At 44.5% G+C, this 14,530-nt stretch overlaps 1 protein-coding gene across 4 annotated transcripts in view; it reads right to left on the bottom strand.

Annotated features, from left to right (window-relative positions):
- The window catches only part of ADAMTS14 (ADAM metallopeptidase with thrombospondin type 1 motif 14), a 308,652-nt gene that overhangs the window by 181,645 nt on the left and 112,477 nt on the right, over positions 1-14,530 (bottom strand). For all 4 annotated transcript variants that reach the window (XM_068257867.1, XM_068257864.1, XM_068257865.1 and 1 more), the window contains exon 3: positions 7,314-7,467. In XM_068257867.1, coding sequence (XP_068113968.1) covers positions 7,314-7,326 — 13 coding nt within the window. In that variant the 5' untranslated portion in view covers positions 7,327-7,467. The remainder of the gene's footprint in view (positions 1-7,313; positions 7,468-14,530) is intronic.

Below are 14,530 nucleotides of genomic sequence, written 5' to 3'. Positions count from 1 at the left end.
AAAATGAAATTTAAATCAAACTAAAATGATTGACATCTCACTTACCACCCCTATGAGCTTTTTTTCAACACCACGCATCATTTATTGCACCCTGCTTTACTATCTCTACATCCGTTTCCATTTATTATTATCAATCGAAACTGCTCTCACCAAAGTGGTCAATGACCTTGCCTTAGCTAAAGCTGAAGGTAAATACTCCATTCTCCTCCTTCTTGACCATTCAGCAGCTTTTGACACAGTAAATCATGCCCTACTCCTCAAGTCCCTCCAGTCCATGGGCATTCACGATCTTGCCCTGTCCTGGCTTTCATCCTACCTCTCCAACCGATCCTTCACGACTGCCTTCAATGAGTCCTCATCCACCCCCAACCACCTCTCGGTGGGAGTCCCCCAAGGTTCGGTCCTTGGCCCCCTACTGTTCACCCTATACACATCCTCTATTGGCAAGGTTATCTCCTCCATGGGTTTTAACTATCATCTGTATGCAGATGACACCCAGATCTACCTCCACACCCCTGACATATCCATCACTACCATGGACAAGGTCTCCTCCTGTCTATCAGCCATCTCCTCCTGGATGTCCGCTAGGTTCCTGAAAATAAACCTAGACAAAACGGAATTTATGATTTTCCCACCCCGGACATCCATAAACCTCCCAGATGTGCATGTCACTGTTAACCACACGACCATTCACCCTACCTCTCAAGCCGGCTGTCTGGGTGTCACCCTGGACTCCGCACTCTCCTTCACTCCCCACATCCAAAACCTCACAAAGTCCTGCAACTTCCACCTTCGTAACATCTGTAAGATTCGCCCTTTCCTGACCTCTGCCACCACCAAACTCCTCATCCATGCCCTCATAATTTCCCGCCTTGACTACTGCAATGCCCTGCTGTCTGGTCTCCCTATGACCCGAAAAGCCCCACTGCAGTCCATCATGAATGCGGCAGCCAGAATTATCCACTGCTCCCATCGCTCCACCATGGCGGATCCCCTCCTTGAATCCCTCCACTGGCTTCTTATTCAGTCCAGAATCAGATTCAAGATACTGTGTCTGACCTACAAATCTGTCCACAAAACCTGTCCAACCTACATTTCCGATCTTACTCAGAGGTACACACCTAGCCGCTCACTCCGCTCTTCCAATGAACTTCGTCTAACCGCCCCCCGCATCACTCAGTCCCATGCACGCCTCCAGGACTTCTCAAGAGCTGCTCCAACACTATGGAACTCCCTACCTCCACCCATTAGGGCAGCCCCCTCCTTCAACATCTTCAAGAAAGCCCTCAAAACTCACCTTTTAACTCTGGCCTACTACCCCTCACAAGTGCTCTAAACCTACAGCTGAACTCTGGTCCCCTACCATTCGTGGCATCTGAGTGAACCTAACTTGCCTAATCTCCATGCTCCATCCAGTGACTGACTAAACATTACCTTGTACTCATACTGTGCTGCATGATCTGATCTTTCTTGTATTCAGGTATTGTCATTTTGCTGTATGTCACCCCTAAATATTGTATGTATCCCTATTTATTGTCCAGCGCTGCGTAATATGTTGGCGCTTTATAAATACAATAAATAAATAATAAATAAATTATTTGTAATACCTTTTTCTTTTTTGATTTATATTTTTATTAAACTGAGAATAAAAATCAGACTCGTTTGGAAGGTCACCTCATCCAGTAAGGGAACAGTCTTAAAGGGAACCTAAAGTAAAAGGGATACGAAGGCTGGCGTCTTCATTACCTTATAAAGAATTCCAGTTGCCTGGATATCATGCTGATCTATAGGCTAAAGGTGTTTTTGAGTTACACACCAGCAACAAGCATGCAGCCAGTGGAGTCAGACAAGAGTCAAAGAATCTGAGCTGCATGCTCATTCTGGACCAGTGACTTATAGTTTTAGAGGCAGAGAGCATCAGCCCATAAGTCGGGCAACTGGCATTGTTTATTAGAAAATGAAGATGGCAGCTTCCATATTCCTCTCACTTTAGGTTCCCTTTAAGGGTGAGGATGAATGAGAGTAGTTGGTGACTGTCAGATGTTGTGTCATATCTGCCATTCTGTTGATCTGTACAGAGGATTGCATTAACGAACACTATTGTTGGATCTTATTTCTCTCCTAAACACAGACACATATTTTGTCTTTTATTTCACTTGCCATTGAAATGAGTTTTGCCTCCATAAAATACCCCCCAAAAAGTGAACAGGTAACAAAAGACATCACCACAAGCCTATTTAACCACTTCCCGACCGCCGTATTGACAATTGGCGGCCGGGAAGTGCACCCCGCAAGGACCGCCGTATTGACAATTGGCGGCGGTCCTTGTAGGGGCATGGGCGGAGCGATCGCGTCATCCGTGACGCGATCCTCCGCCTCCGCCTGGCGCCGCTCACCCGCCGCAACATCCCGCCGGCCATACGGAAGCGCCGGCGGGATGTTAACCCGACGATCGCCGCATACAAAGTGTATAATACACTTTGTAATGTTTACAAAGTGTATTATACAGGCTGCCTCCTGCCCTGGTGGTCCCAGTGTCCGAGGGACCACCAGGGCAGGCTGCAGCCACCCTAGTCTGCACCAAGCACACTGATTTTTTACCCCCCCTGCCCCAGATCGCCCACAGCACCCATCAGACCCCCCCCCCTGCCCACCCCCCAGACCCCTGTTTGCACCCAATCACCCCCCTAATCACCCATCAATCACTCCCTGTCACTATCTGTCAACGCTATTTTTTTTTATCCCCCCCCCTGCCCACTGCTCCCTCCTGATCACCCCCCCCACCCCTCAGATTCTCCCAAGACCCCCCCCCCCCAGACCCCCCCCCCATGTACTGTATGCATCTATCCCCCCTGATCACCTGTCAATCACCTGTCAATCACCTGTCAATCGCCTGTCAATCACCCATCAATCACCCCCTGTCACTGCCACCCATCAATCAGCCCCTAACCTGCCCCTTGCGGGCAATCTGATCACCCCCCCACACCAATAGATCGCCCGCAGATCCGACATCAGATCACCTCCCAAATCCATTGTTTACATCTATTCTCTCCTCTAAACACCCACTAATTACCCATCAATCACCCATCAATCACCCCCTATCACCACCTGTCACTTTTACCTATCAGATCAGACCCTAATCTGCCCCTTGCGGGCACCCAATCACCCGCCCACACGCTCAGATTGCCCTCTGACCCCCCCTTATCAATTCACCAGTGCATTAATTACATCTGTTCTTCCCTGTAATAACCCACTGATCACCTGTCAATCACCTGCCAATCACCTATCACCCATCAATCACCCCCTGTCACCCCCTGTCACTGCCACCCATCAATCAGCCCCTAACCTGCCCCTTGCGGGCAATCTGATCACCCACCCACACCATTAGATCGCCCGCAAACCCGCCGTCAGATTACCTCCCAAATGTATCGTTTACATCTGTTATCTTCTCTAAACACCCACTAATTACCCATCAATCACCCATCAATCACCCCCTATCACCACCTGTCACTGTTACCTATCAGATCAGACCCTAATCTGCCCCTTGCGGGCACCCAATCACCCGCCCACACGCTCAGATTGCCCTCAGACACCCCCCCCTTATCAATTCGCCAGTGCATTAATTACATCTGTCCTTCCCTGTAATAACCCACTGATCACCTGTCAATCACCTGCCAATCACCTATCACCCATCAATCACCCCCTGTCACTGCCACCCAACAATCAGCCCCTAACCTGCCCCTTGCGGGCAATCTGATCACCCACCCACACAAATAGATCGCCCGCAGATCCGACATCAGATCACCACCCAAGCGCAGCGTTTACATCTATTCTCTCCTCTAAACACCCACTAATTACCCATCAATCACCCCCTATCACCACCTGTCACTGTTACCCATCAGATCAGACCCTAATCTGCCCCTTGCGGGCACCCAATCACCCGCCTACACGCTCAGATTGCCCTCAGACCCCCCCTTATCAATTCGCCAGTGCAATATTTACATCTGTCCTTCCCTGTAATAACCCACTGATCACCTGTCAATCACCTGCCAATCACCTATCACCCATCAATCACCCCCTGTCACTGCCACCCATCAATCACCCCCTGTCACTGCCACCCATCAATCACCCGCTGTCACTGCCACCCATCAATCAGCCCCTAACCTGCCCCTTGCGGGCAAACTGATCACCCACCCACACCAATAGATCGCCCGCAGATCAGACATCAGATCACCACCCAAGCGCAGTGTTTCCATCTATTCTCTACCCTAAACACCCACTAATTACCCATCAATCACCCCCTGTCAATGCTACCTATCAGATTAGACCCCTATCTGCCCCTAGGGCACTCAATCACCCGCCCACACCCTCAGAATGCCCTCAGACCCCAGCCCTGATCACCTCGCCAGTGCATTGCTTGCATCTATTCCCCCCTCTAATCACACCTTGAGACACCCATCAATCACCTCCTGTCACCCCCTAGCACACCTACCCATCAGATCAGGCCCCAATTTGCCCCGTGTGGGCTCCTGATCACTCGGCCAAACCCTCAGATCCCCCTCAGACCCCCTTCCGATCACCTCCCCAGTGCATTGATTGCATCTATTTTCCCCTCTAACCACCCCCTGAGACACCCATCAATCACCTCCTGTCACCCCCCCTAGCACTCCTATCCATCAGATCAGGCCCAATACAACCTGTCATCTAAAAGGCCACCCTGCTTATGACCGGTTCCACAAAATTCGCCCCCTCATAGACCACCTGTCATCAAAATTTGCAGATGCTTATACCCCTGAACAGTCATTTTGAGACATTTGGTTTCCAGACTACTCACGGTTTTGGGCCTGTAAAATGCCAGGGCGGTATAGGAACCCCACAAGTGACCCCATTTTAGAAAAAAAGACACCCCATGGTATTTTGTTAGGTGTATGACGAGTTCATAGAAGATTTTATTTTTTGTCAAAAGTTAGCGGAAATTAATTTTTATTGGTTTTTTTTCCCAAAGTGTCATTTTTCACTAACTTGTGACAAAAAATAAAATCTTCTATGAACTCGCCATACACCTAACAGAATACCTTGGGGTGTCTTCTTTCTAAAATGGGGTCACTTGTGGGGTTCCTATACTGCCCTGGCATTTTAGGGCCCCTAAACCGCGAGGAGTAGTCTAGAAAACAAATGCTTCAAAATGATCTGTGAATAGGACGTTGGGCCCCTTAGCGCACCTAGGCTGCAAAAAAGTGTCACACATGTGGTACCGCCGTACTCAGGAAAAGTAGTATAATGTGTTTTGGGGTGTATTTTTACACATACCCATGCTGGGTGGGAGAAATTTCTATGTAAATGGACAATTGTGTGTAAAAAAATCAAACAATTGTCATTTACAGAGATATTTCTCCCACTTAGCATGGGTATGTGTAAAAATACACCCCAAAACGCATTATACTACTTCTCCTGAGTACGGCGGTACCACATGTGTGGCACTTTTTTACACCCTAAGTACGCTAAGGGGCCCAAAGTCCAATGAGTACCTTTAGGATTTCACAGGTCATTTTGCGACATTTGGTTTCAAGACTACTCCTCACGGTTTAGGGCCCCTAAAATGCTAGGGCAGTATAGGAACCCCACAAATGACCCCATTCTAGAAAGAAGACACCCAAAGGTATTCCGTACGGAGTATGGTGAGTTCATAGAAGATTTTATTTTTTGTCACAAGTTAGCGGAAAATGACACTTTGTGAAAAAAAACTATTAAAATCAATGTCCGCTAACTTGTGACAAAAAAATAAAAACTTCTATGAACTCACCATACTCCTAACGGAATACCTTGGGGTGTCTTCTTTCTAAAATGGGGTCATTAGTGGGGTTCCTATACTGCCCTGGCATTTTAGGGGCCCTAAACCGCGAGGAGTAGTCTTGAAACAAAAATGACCTGTGAAATCCTAAAGTTACTCATTGGACTTTGGGCCCCTTAGTGCAGTTAGGGTGCAAAAAAGTGCCACACATGTGGTATCGCCGTACTCGGGAGAAGTAGTATAATGTGTTTTGGGGTGTATTTTTACACATACCCATGCTGGGTGGGAGAAATACCTCTGTAAATGACAATCTTTTGATTTTTTTACACACAATTGTCCATTTACAGAGGTATTTCTCCCACCCAGCATGGGTATGTGTAAAAATACACCCCAAAACACATTGTACTACTTCTCCCGAGTATGGCGATACCACATGTGTGGCACTTTTTTGCACCCTAACTGCGCTAAAGGGCCCAAAGTCCAATGAGTACCTTTAGGATTTCACAGGTCATTTTGAGAAATTTCGTTTCAAGACTACTCCTCACGGTTTAGGGCCCCTAAAATGCCAGGGCAGTATAGGAACCCCACAAATGACCCCATTTTAGAAAGAAGACACCCCAAGGTATTCCGTTAGTAGTATGGCGAGTTCATAGAAGATTTTATTTTTTGTCACAATGAGCACCTTTAGGCTTTACAGGGGTGCTTACAATTTAGCACCCACCAAAATGTCAGGACAGTAAACACACCCCACAAATGACCCCATTTTGGAAAGTAGACCCTTCAAGGTATTCAGAGAGGGGCATGGTGAGTCCGTGGCAGATTTCATTTTTTTTTGTCGCAAGTTAGAAGAAATGGAAACTTTTTTTTTTTTTTTTTTTTCTCACAAAGTGTCATTTTCCGCTTACTTGTGACAAAAAATAATATCTTCTATGAACTCACTATGCCTCTCAGTGAATACTTTGGGATGTCTTCTTTCCAAAATGGGGTCATTTTGGGGGTATTTATACTATCCTGGAATTCTAGCCCCTCATGAAACATGACAGGGGGTCAGAAAAGTCAGAGATGCTTGAAAATGGGAAAATTCACTTTTTGCACCATAGTTTGTAAACGCTATAACTTTTACCCAAACCGATAAATATACACTGAATGGGTTTTTTTTAATCAAAAACATGTTTGTCCACATTTTTCGCGCTGCATGTATACAGAAATTTTACTTTATTTGAAAAATGTCAGCACAGAAAGTTAAAAAAATCATTTTTTTGCCAAAATTCATGTCTTTTTTGATGAATATAATAAAAAGTAAAAATCGCAGGAGCAATCAAATAGCACCAAAAGAAAGCTTTATTAGTGACAAGAAAAGGAGCCAAAATTCATTTAGGTGGTAGGTTGTATGAGCGAGCAATAAACCGTGAAAGCTGCAGTGGTCTGAATGGAAAAAAAGTGGCCGGTCCTTAAGGGGTAGAAAGCCCTAGGTCCTCAAGTGGTTAAAAAACAACCAACAAATATTTTATGTTTGAGATACCTTCATTATGCATCTCCTCTTGGTTTGCAGTCCTGTCTTGTACGGCAGATCGCCTATAAACCACATGTGCACGGCCATTCTCTTCATCATCCTGCCGTCCTCGTTCCAAAGGCTCAATAAAGAACTCGCTACTGTCTGTCCGTATCAAGCCAGCCTGGAAAGAACAGATTGTGATCAATTTTGGAGCCGAAACATCACAAATTTAACTCTATGGCAATATGAAGTGTCTCGCCTTATGTAACTAAACAGGTTACAGTATTTGGCACAAAACTAAAAAGTGAGACTATTCTGACAAGAAATGAGACATCTAAAGAGTAATGTTAGAATTCAGCTGCAATCAAAAGAAAAATATGTAATATAGATCAAATGTACATAAGATTAAAAGAAACCCGAGGTAAAAGACATACAGGATGATTCACTAACTTGCACCAAACTGCACGCTACGAGCGGTCCTGTCAGCATAGTGTGCGCTCTTAAGCTATGCGAGCAGAGGCGTAGCTAGGGCTTTCAGCGCCCGGGGACAAAGACTATTAATGCGCCCTATAAAGAGAAACCTATGCCAAAAAAGGGGGCTTAGGTACTCTGTAAAGTGCTGCAGAAGAGGTCGGTGCTATATAAATACATAGGAGGACATTACACTAAGAATATGGTAGGATTAGAGTGTAAGCTCCTCTGAGGACAGTCAGTGACATGACTATGTACTCTGTAATGTGCTGCAGAAGATGTCAGTGCTATATAAATACATAATATTATGGTAGGACATTAGACTATGACTATGGTAGAGAGTAGAGTGTGATCTCCTCTGAGGACAGTCAGTGACATGACTATGTACTCTGTAATGTGCTGAAGAGAATTTCAGTGCTATATAAATACATAATAATAATATGGTAGGACATTAGACTGTGACTATGGTGGGATTAGATTGTGAGCTCCTCTGAGGACAGTCAGTGACATGACTATGTACTCTGTAATGTGCTGCAGAAGATGTCAGTGCTATATAAATACATAATAATAATATGGTAGGACATTAGGCCATGACTATGGTAGGATTAGATTGTGAGCTCCTCTGAAGACAGTCAGTGACATGACTATGTACTCTGTGAAGTGCTGCAGAAGATGTCAGTGCTATATAAATACATAATAATAATAATAATAATATGGTAGGACATTAGTCTAGGACTATGGTATCGATTAGATTTTGAGCTCCTCTGAGGACAGTCACTGAGACACTGACATGACTTTGTACTCTGTAAAGTGCTGCAGAAGCTGGGGCGAATTGACCCCACTGAGTTGGTAAAATTTGATGGACCCTAAATGCAGCAACACACTTGTTGATCTTACTGTCAGATTTGATCACTCAGATCAAATCTGCTAACAATCTCTGCCACAACATGCTGATTAGACTTCAATTTCAATTGATTTTTGTCCAAAATCAACTGGACAGGAAATTTTGATAGGGATAGGAGATCGATGCAGTGCGGTGCAACACTGTGGTTTGATTAATTTTCAATAGATTTCCTGCTGAAATCTATTTAAAATTTGTGTTCCATGTGTGGAAGGAATTAATCCCTCTCTGATCAGATTTCAATCAAAGAGGATCTGTCGGTTTGCCACATCAGGCGGACTTGTATGAATGTGTGGCAAACTTTAAGGACAACTGTAGCAAGAGGTATGTGGAAGCTGCCATATTTATTTCCTTTTAAGCAAAGCTTGCCTGGCAGTCCTGCTGATCCTCTGCTAATACTTTTATCCATAACCCCTTAACAAGCATGCAGCAGATGACGCAACGGGCACTGAGTTGCATCTGAATCCGTCCACCCCCCACGCTGTAGCTCTGTTCCCTGCAGGAAAACCTACACTACTGACCACAGTAAAAAAAGAGGACAGGGCAGTAAGCACAATCTAAGTGAAACAGAGACCTAAACCATTGAGTGTGATATGCTTATAATCATCTGCTATTTTGTAAGTGAAATTTTTATCTTTGGGAAGTTTTATTAAAAAGACTAATGCACCAGAGAGCGCTCTACTTTCACGTCATTTTAGTAATCCATTGAGGAGTAATTAAGATATGAGAGACCAGAGAGGGAGAGGGACATGGGGGAGAGAGAGAGAGGGACATGGGAGAGAGAGGGACATGGGGAGCAAGAGAGAGGGACATGGGGAGCAATGTGGGGGAGGGGGAAGGCCATGGGGAGGAAGAGGGACATGGGAGAGCGATGTGAGGGAGGGAGAGGGGCACACCTCCTGCCCAGCAAAGCACTGAATGAATGCTTACAATGTGCTAATCCCAAATCGGAAAATATAGGTATTGCAGCAGACAGAGGATACTGTGATTGGAGGACAGCCCAGCAGAAAGGGAGAATCTGTGTGGGGCATCCTGAATGTTATATACAGTAATGTCACAGCAGGACAGTCACAGCTTTACTGATAGCCAGGCCAGCCCAATCTTACCTCTTATCTGCAAGGCAGACTCACATTACAAACTTCTCTCAGCGTTTACACCAGTGCTGAGAGCCAGGGACACAGAAGTGATAGCAGTGACTGTGACTGAAGCAGCTGCCGGGGAGGAGGGGGCGGAGCGTTTTAGCTGACTCCTTCCAAGTTCCATCCTGTGCGTGGCTATGGAGTGCAGAGCTGCTAAAGCATGGCACAGCTCTGCAACTCATTACAGGCCAGTCTTTTGGTGGTGGCTGCGGCCCTGGTGGGACTCTCCCCTCGTCCCCCCCAGGTCACTACAATTAACAGAGCTTGCAGCCAGTTGGATCAGCTGTCAGCTGATTAGCTTCAGAGCTCCCAGCGAACGGTGGCAGAGGGATTAGCTGAGAGAAAGCCTGCTCCGCGAATGGCTCCCTCTCTGACTGTCTGCTGGCTTTGCCTGCGTTCCAATGCACGCTGCGCATCGGAGGGGCGGCGGCTGATGACATCATACAGGAAGATTGCCTAGCTTAGCCAGAGCCAGTCCCAAGTAAGGCAGCGGCAAAGAGAGGGCATTTAAAAAAACAACAACAATGCACGGCTGGGCGCCCATAGGGAGTCAGCGCCCGGGGGCACATGTCCTACCCCGCCCACCCCAAGCTCCGCCCCTGTATGCGAGATCCCTCTAATTGCTGTGTGATGTGCTGTAGCATGACCATGATACTTCACTAGTGCGGCTGCTACTACGGTAATTAGTAGCAGCCGCTACAAGAAATGATTGATATTTGCAATGTAATTTGTTCATATTGTTTGATCCACAATCAGCCTGCACCTAATCACCTTTACTACTGGTAAACATAAAAAGGCAGCACCAACTACCATTATCTATAAACACACCCCCTAACAATGCAATACACTAAAAGGTTGTTGTTTTTTTTATAGATATATGAGGGCGGACCAAGAAGTACCCGACTCAACCAAGAAAACACAAACATTTGGGGAAAAAATATATTTATTTTTCAACATTATCTCCTTTTAGCTCTATACACTTTTCCCAGTGATGTTCAATAAGTTCGATACCATTTTTATAATAAGAACTGTCTTGCTAGCCATTAATTGCCGCCATCACTTCTTCATTGTTGGAAAATCTTTGACCACTGAGCCATTTTTTCAAGTTTGGGAACAGAAAATAATCCGAGGGGGCTAAATCTGACGAATAGGGTACATGAGGTAGCAATTCAAACTTTAATTAATTCATTTTGGCCATTGCAATTACAGATTTGTGAGGTGGTGGAATGTCTTGATGAAATTATCCCACACACATCCCAAAAAAACTACGCCATGACCTTGCCTGCAGATGAAACAGTCTTTGCCTTCTTTGGAGCCAGTTCTCCCTTTTCAGTCCATTGTTTTGAGTGTTTTTATGTCTCGGGTGTGAAGTGATGGACCCATGTTTCATCCATGGTTATGAAACGGTGCAAAAACTCTGCTTTGTTGCTGCGAAACTTCGCAAAACACTCAATTAACACATCTTCTCGACACTGTTTTTTCTCGAGTGTGAGCAAACGCGGCACCCATCTTGCACACAGCTTTCTCATGTCCAAATTTTCAGATAATATGCAATGTACCACACTTTTTGAAATGCCTACAATGGCCTCAATTCACTAAGGTTTATCAAACACTTTACCAAACGTTTGATAATTTACCTCATGGGTAAAATCGAATTTTGAATTCACTAAGGTATTACATGTTTATCGAATGTTTTATCGATAAAACATTCAATAAATATGTAATACTTTAGTGAATTTAAAACTAGATTTTACCCATGAGGTAAATTATCAAACGTTCGGTAAATTGTTTGATAAAGCTTAGTGAATTGAGGCCTATGTCTGCTAGCTCGAGCACTTTCACTCGACGATCATCCAGTACCACTTCGAGGATTTTCTTCACCATTTCTGGAGTTGTCACCTCATTTGGTTGACCACAGCGATGCTCGTCTTGGCAGCTCGTATGGCCTCATTTAAACTCTGCTACCCAATATTTTACTGTTGTAAACGAAGGAGCAGACTAACCTAGAGTAGAATCCAGTTCAGCTTTCAAAAAAAGTATTGTATCACATAACGATGACCAATTTTCTCCATTTTCAAAAAATCACTGAACACATTCACTATTGATGGCTGCCAAACAAATACTAACGAATGTGGAGTCTTCAAACTTGAAACATATGCTTTATAGATTGTCTACTTTCTAATATAGTGGTATTTTTCAAACAACTACCGCCACCTCCTGGTCAGGCTGGGTATTTCTGGGACCGCCCTTGTACATATGCACAGAAGGAGATACTTGTGGCTTGGCAGATGAAAACAGCAATTATTTTCCACAATGCAATGCAATTCACAAACAGGGAATTGACAGGACCTAGGTCCTGACATCACACTGTCGGAGGAGTTTCACCCCAATATCAGCCATATAGACCCCCTGATGATCTATTCGAGAAAAGGTGAAGATTTCTCATGGGAAAGGGGGTATTAGCTACTGTTTTGGATAAAGTTCAATCTTTGGTTACAGTTTCTCTTTAAAGAGTACTCTGTGATACACTAAAATACCCCCCAAGGTGTATTAGTAATTATACTTATTGCGTTTTAAATACAGATTGATCTTGATGGCAGTCTGCATCCAACAGTTACCAACAATAGCCTTTTCTGCTTCTACTAAGGCTGTATTATTATGAAGTATACTAGACATTTAGGCCTGGGGCACATTAGCAGCCCTTGCTGATCGCCACCATTCGGCAAGGCAAAAGCACTGCAACAGTGGATCTACTGCAGCACTACGATCGCGGACATCCAAGGGGTGCAGAGGCAAATCACGATCGCTCTTGTAACTGCGGTTAAAACGCGGTATTTAGCAATCTCGAAAAATCGTGAGTGATTTCTGAAATTGGAGATGCGCCACTAGTGGGCCTCAGGCCTTATACCACTTTCCCAGCAGGACACCCTTTATGTTGTCTCTGGACGTGAATCTATTGTCTCCATAGCATGTCTGTCAAGTATTTTGTATCTCTAGCTAATAGACTCATCCCTGAGGCATAAGTCTGAAAACTGAACAGAGAAAGAGTTTGGGGAATACTGTTCATTTCTGAAGCTTTCTGATTTCTGTATATTCTGAAGATTTCTGAGTATGTTTAGGACCCACAATTTTTAAAGGGTGCACAGTGCAAATGGCATTCTTATACAATGCAAAACTCAAGGAGTTATAACAACACTCTCCTTTAAAAGGAGGTCTCATGCTAGGTACTCACCATACAATTTTCTGGCAGATTTACCTGCCAGATCGATTATTTCCAACATGTCTGATCTGAATTTCCAATCGTTTTTTATTTATTTCTTCGATCATTTTTTTTTATCGATTTCCATAGAGCTGAACAAAAATCGATTGGAAAAACAATCTAAAAACGATGAACAAAATGATCAGAAAATCGAAAAATCGATCGAAATTCAGATTGGACATGTTGGAAATAATCGATCTGGCAGGTAAATCTGCCAGAAAATTGTATGGTGTGTACCTAGCATTAAGCTACTGTGGGACTTAAAGCAAGCCTAATAATACAATTATGAGATAATAAACTGTATGTGTAGTACAGCAAAGAAATAGAATATTAGTAGCAAAGAAAAAAGTCTCAGTACAGGAAGAGTTAAAAAATTTTTTAATTGTTGTCTATGCAAAAGAGCTTCTCTAAACTCTTTGACCCAGTGGGTCAAATACAGTCTTTTCTGACGAGCTTAAACAACAAAGAAAAAGTGAGAGACAGTTTGAGATAGGATTTTACTGCAGGAAAGTTCCAAGGGTCATTATTTCTGCTTTGTTAATAGCCTAACCTAACGTAGTTCCTGGACGTAGAAACTACGTCCAGGAACCATATGCGCTCCCGCGGCCGATCACGCGCGTGCACGCGCGCTCCCGGCCCGCGGTTCATTAGCTAGGCAATCAGGGAATCGGGCTATGGTGCCCAATCACTGATTCCTCTCCCCCGCTGAAAAAGCGACAGCTTTTCTCGGAAGCTGCGCCTTTTCTGGCTGTTACCTCCCACATGCGTCTCTCTATGCGTATGTTACGCTTAGAGTGACGTCATGTAAACAAACTCATGGCCGCCATCTTGTGGTCAAAAAGTAATACTACAACTAAAAGTAAAAAAAAAATAAAAATCAACACACATTTACATTATAAACCTATAATTTACATCCCACCCTTCCAAAACTACCCAAATTTAGGAAAATTAATACTTACCTACAGGAAATTTTCCTTTCCTGGTGCAATTCCATGGCAGCATACTCTGGGTTATGGCCCCGCCCCCTAACCCCATTGGACACAGTAACTATAAGTTTTTCTGCCTGTTCCCTGGCCCACCATCTTTTTAGCTATCGTCCTCCCCGCACTGGGTGGGATCGTATGCTGCCATGGAATTGCACCAGGAAAGGAAAATTTCCTGTAGGTAAGTATTAATTTTCCTAATTCCCTGGTGCTTCCATGGCAGCATACTCTGGGATTTAACTATCCAGACTCAATAATCAACAGGGAGGGAATGCATAAACTATTTATTAGATAGCCATAGCAGCATCAATAATTGATCGACCAAGAGAAGCAGTAGATAACAAACAAGGATCAATTTTATAATGGTCTATGAAAGTGTTCGCGGATGACCATCCTGCAGCTTTGCAGATGGATGCCAACGAGACCCCAGCCAAAGAGGCCCAGGAAGAGGCAATTCCCCTGGTAGAATGTGCTGAAACACTTTCAGGAGG

Source organism: Hyperolius riggenbachi, chromosome 10 (assembly GCF_040937935.1).
Source record: "Hyperolius riggenbachi isolate aHypRig1 chromosome 10, aHypRig1.pri, whole genome shotgun sequence".
NCBI classification, from domain to species: Eukaryota; Metazoa; Chordata; class Amphibia; order Anura; family Hyperoliidae; genus Hyperolius; species Hyperolius riggenbachi.
Note: the sequence above shows the minus strand (reverse complement) of the source record. Positions and strands in the feature narration are given on the sequence as shown.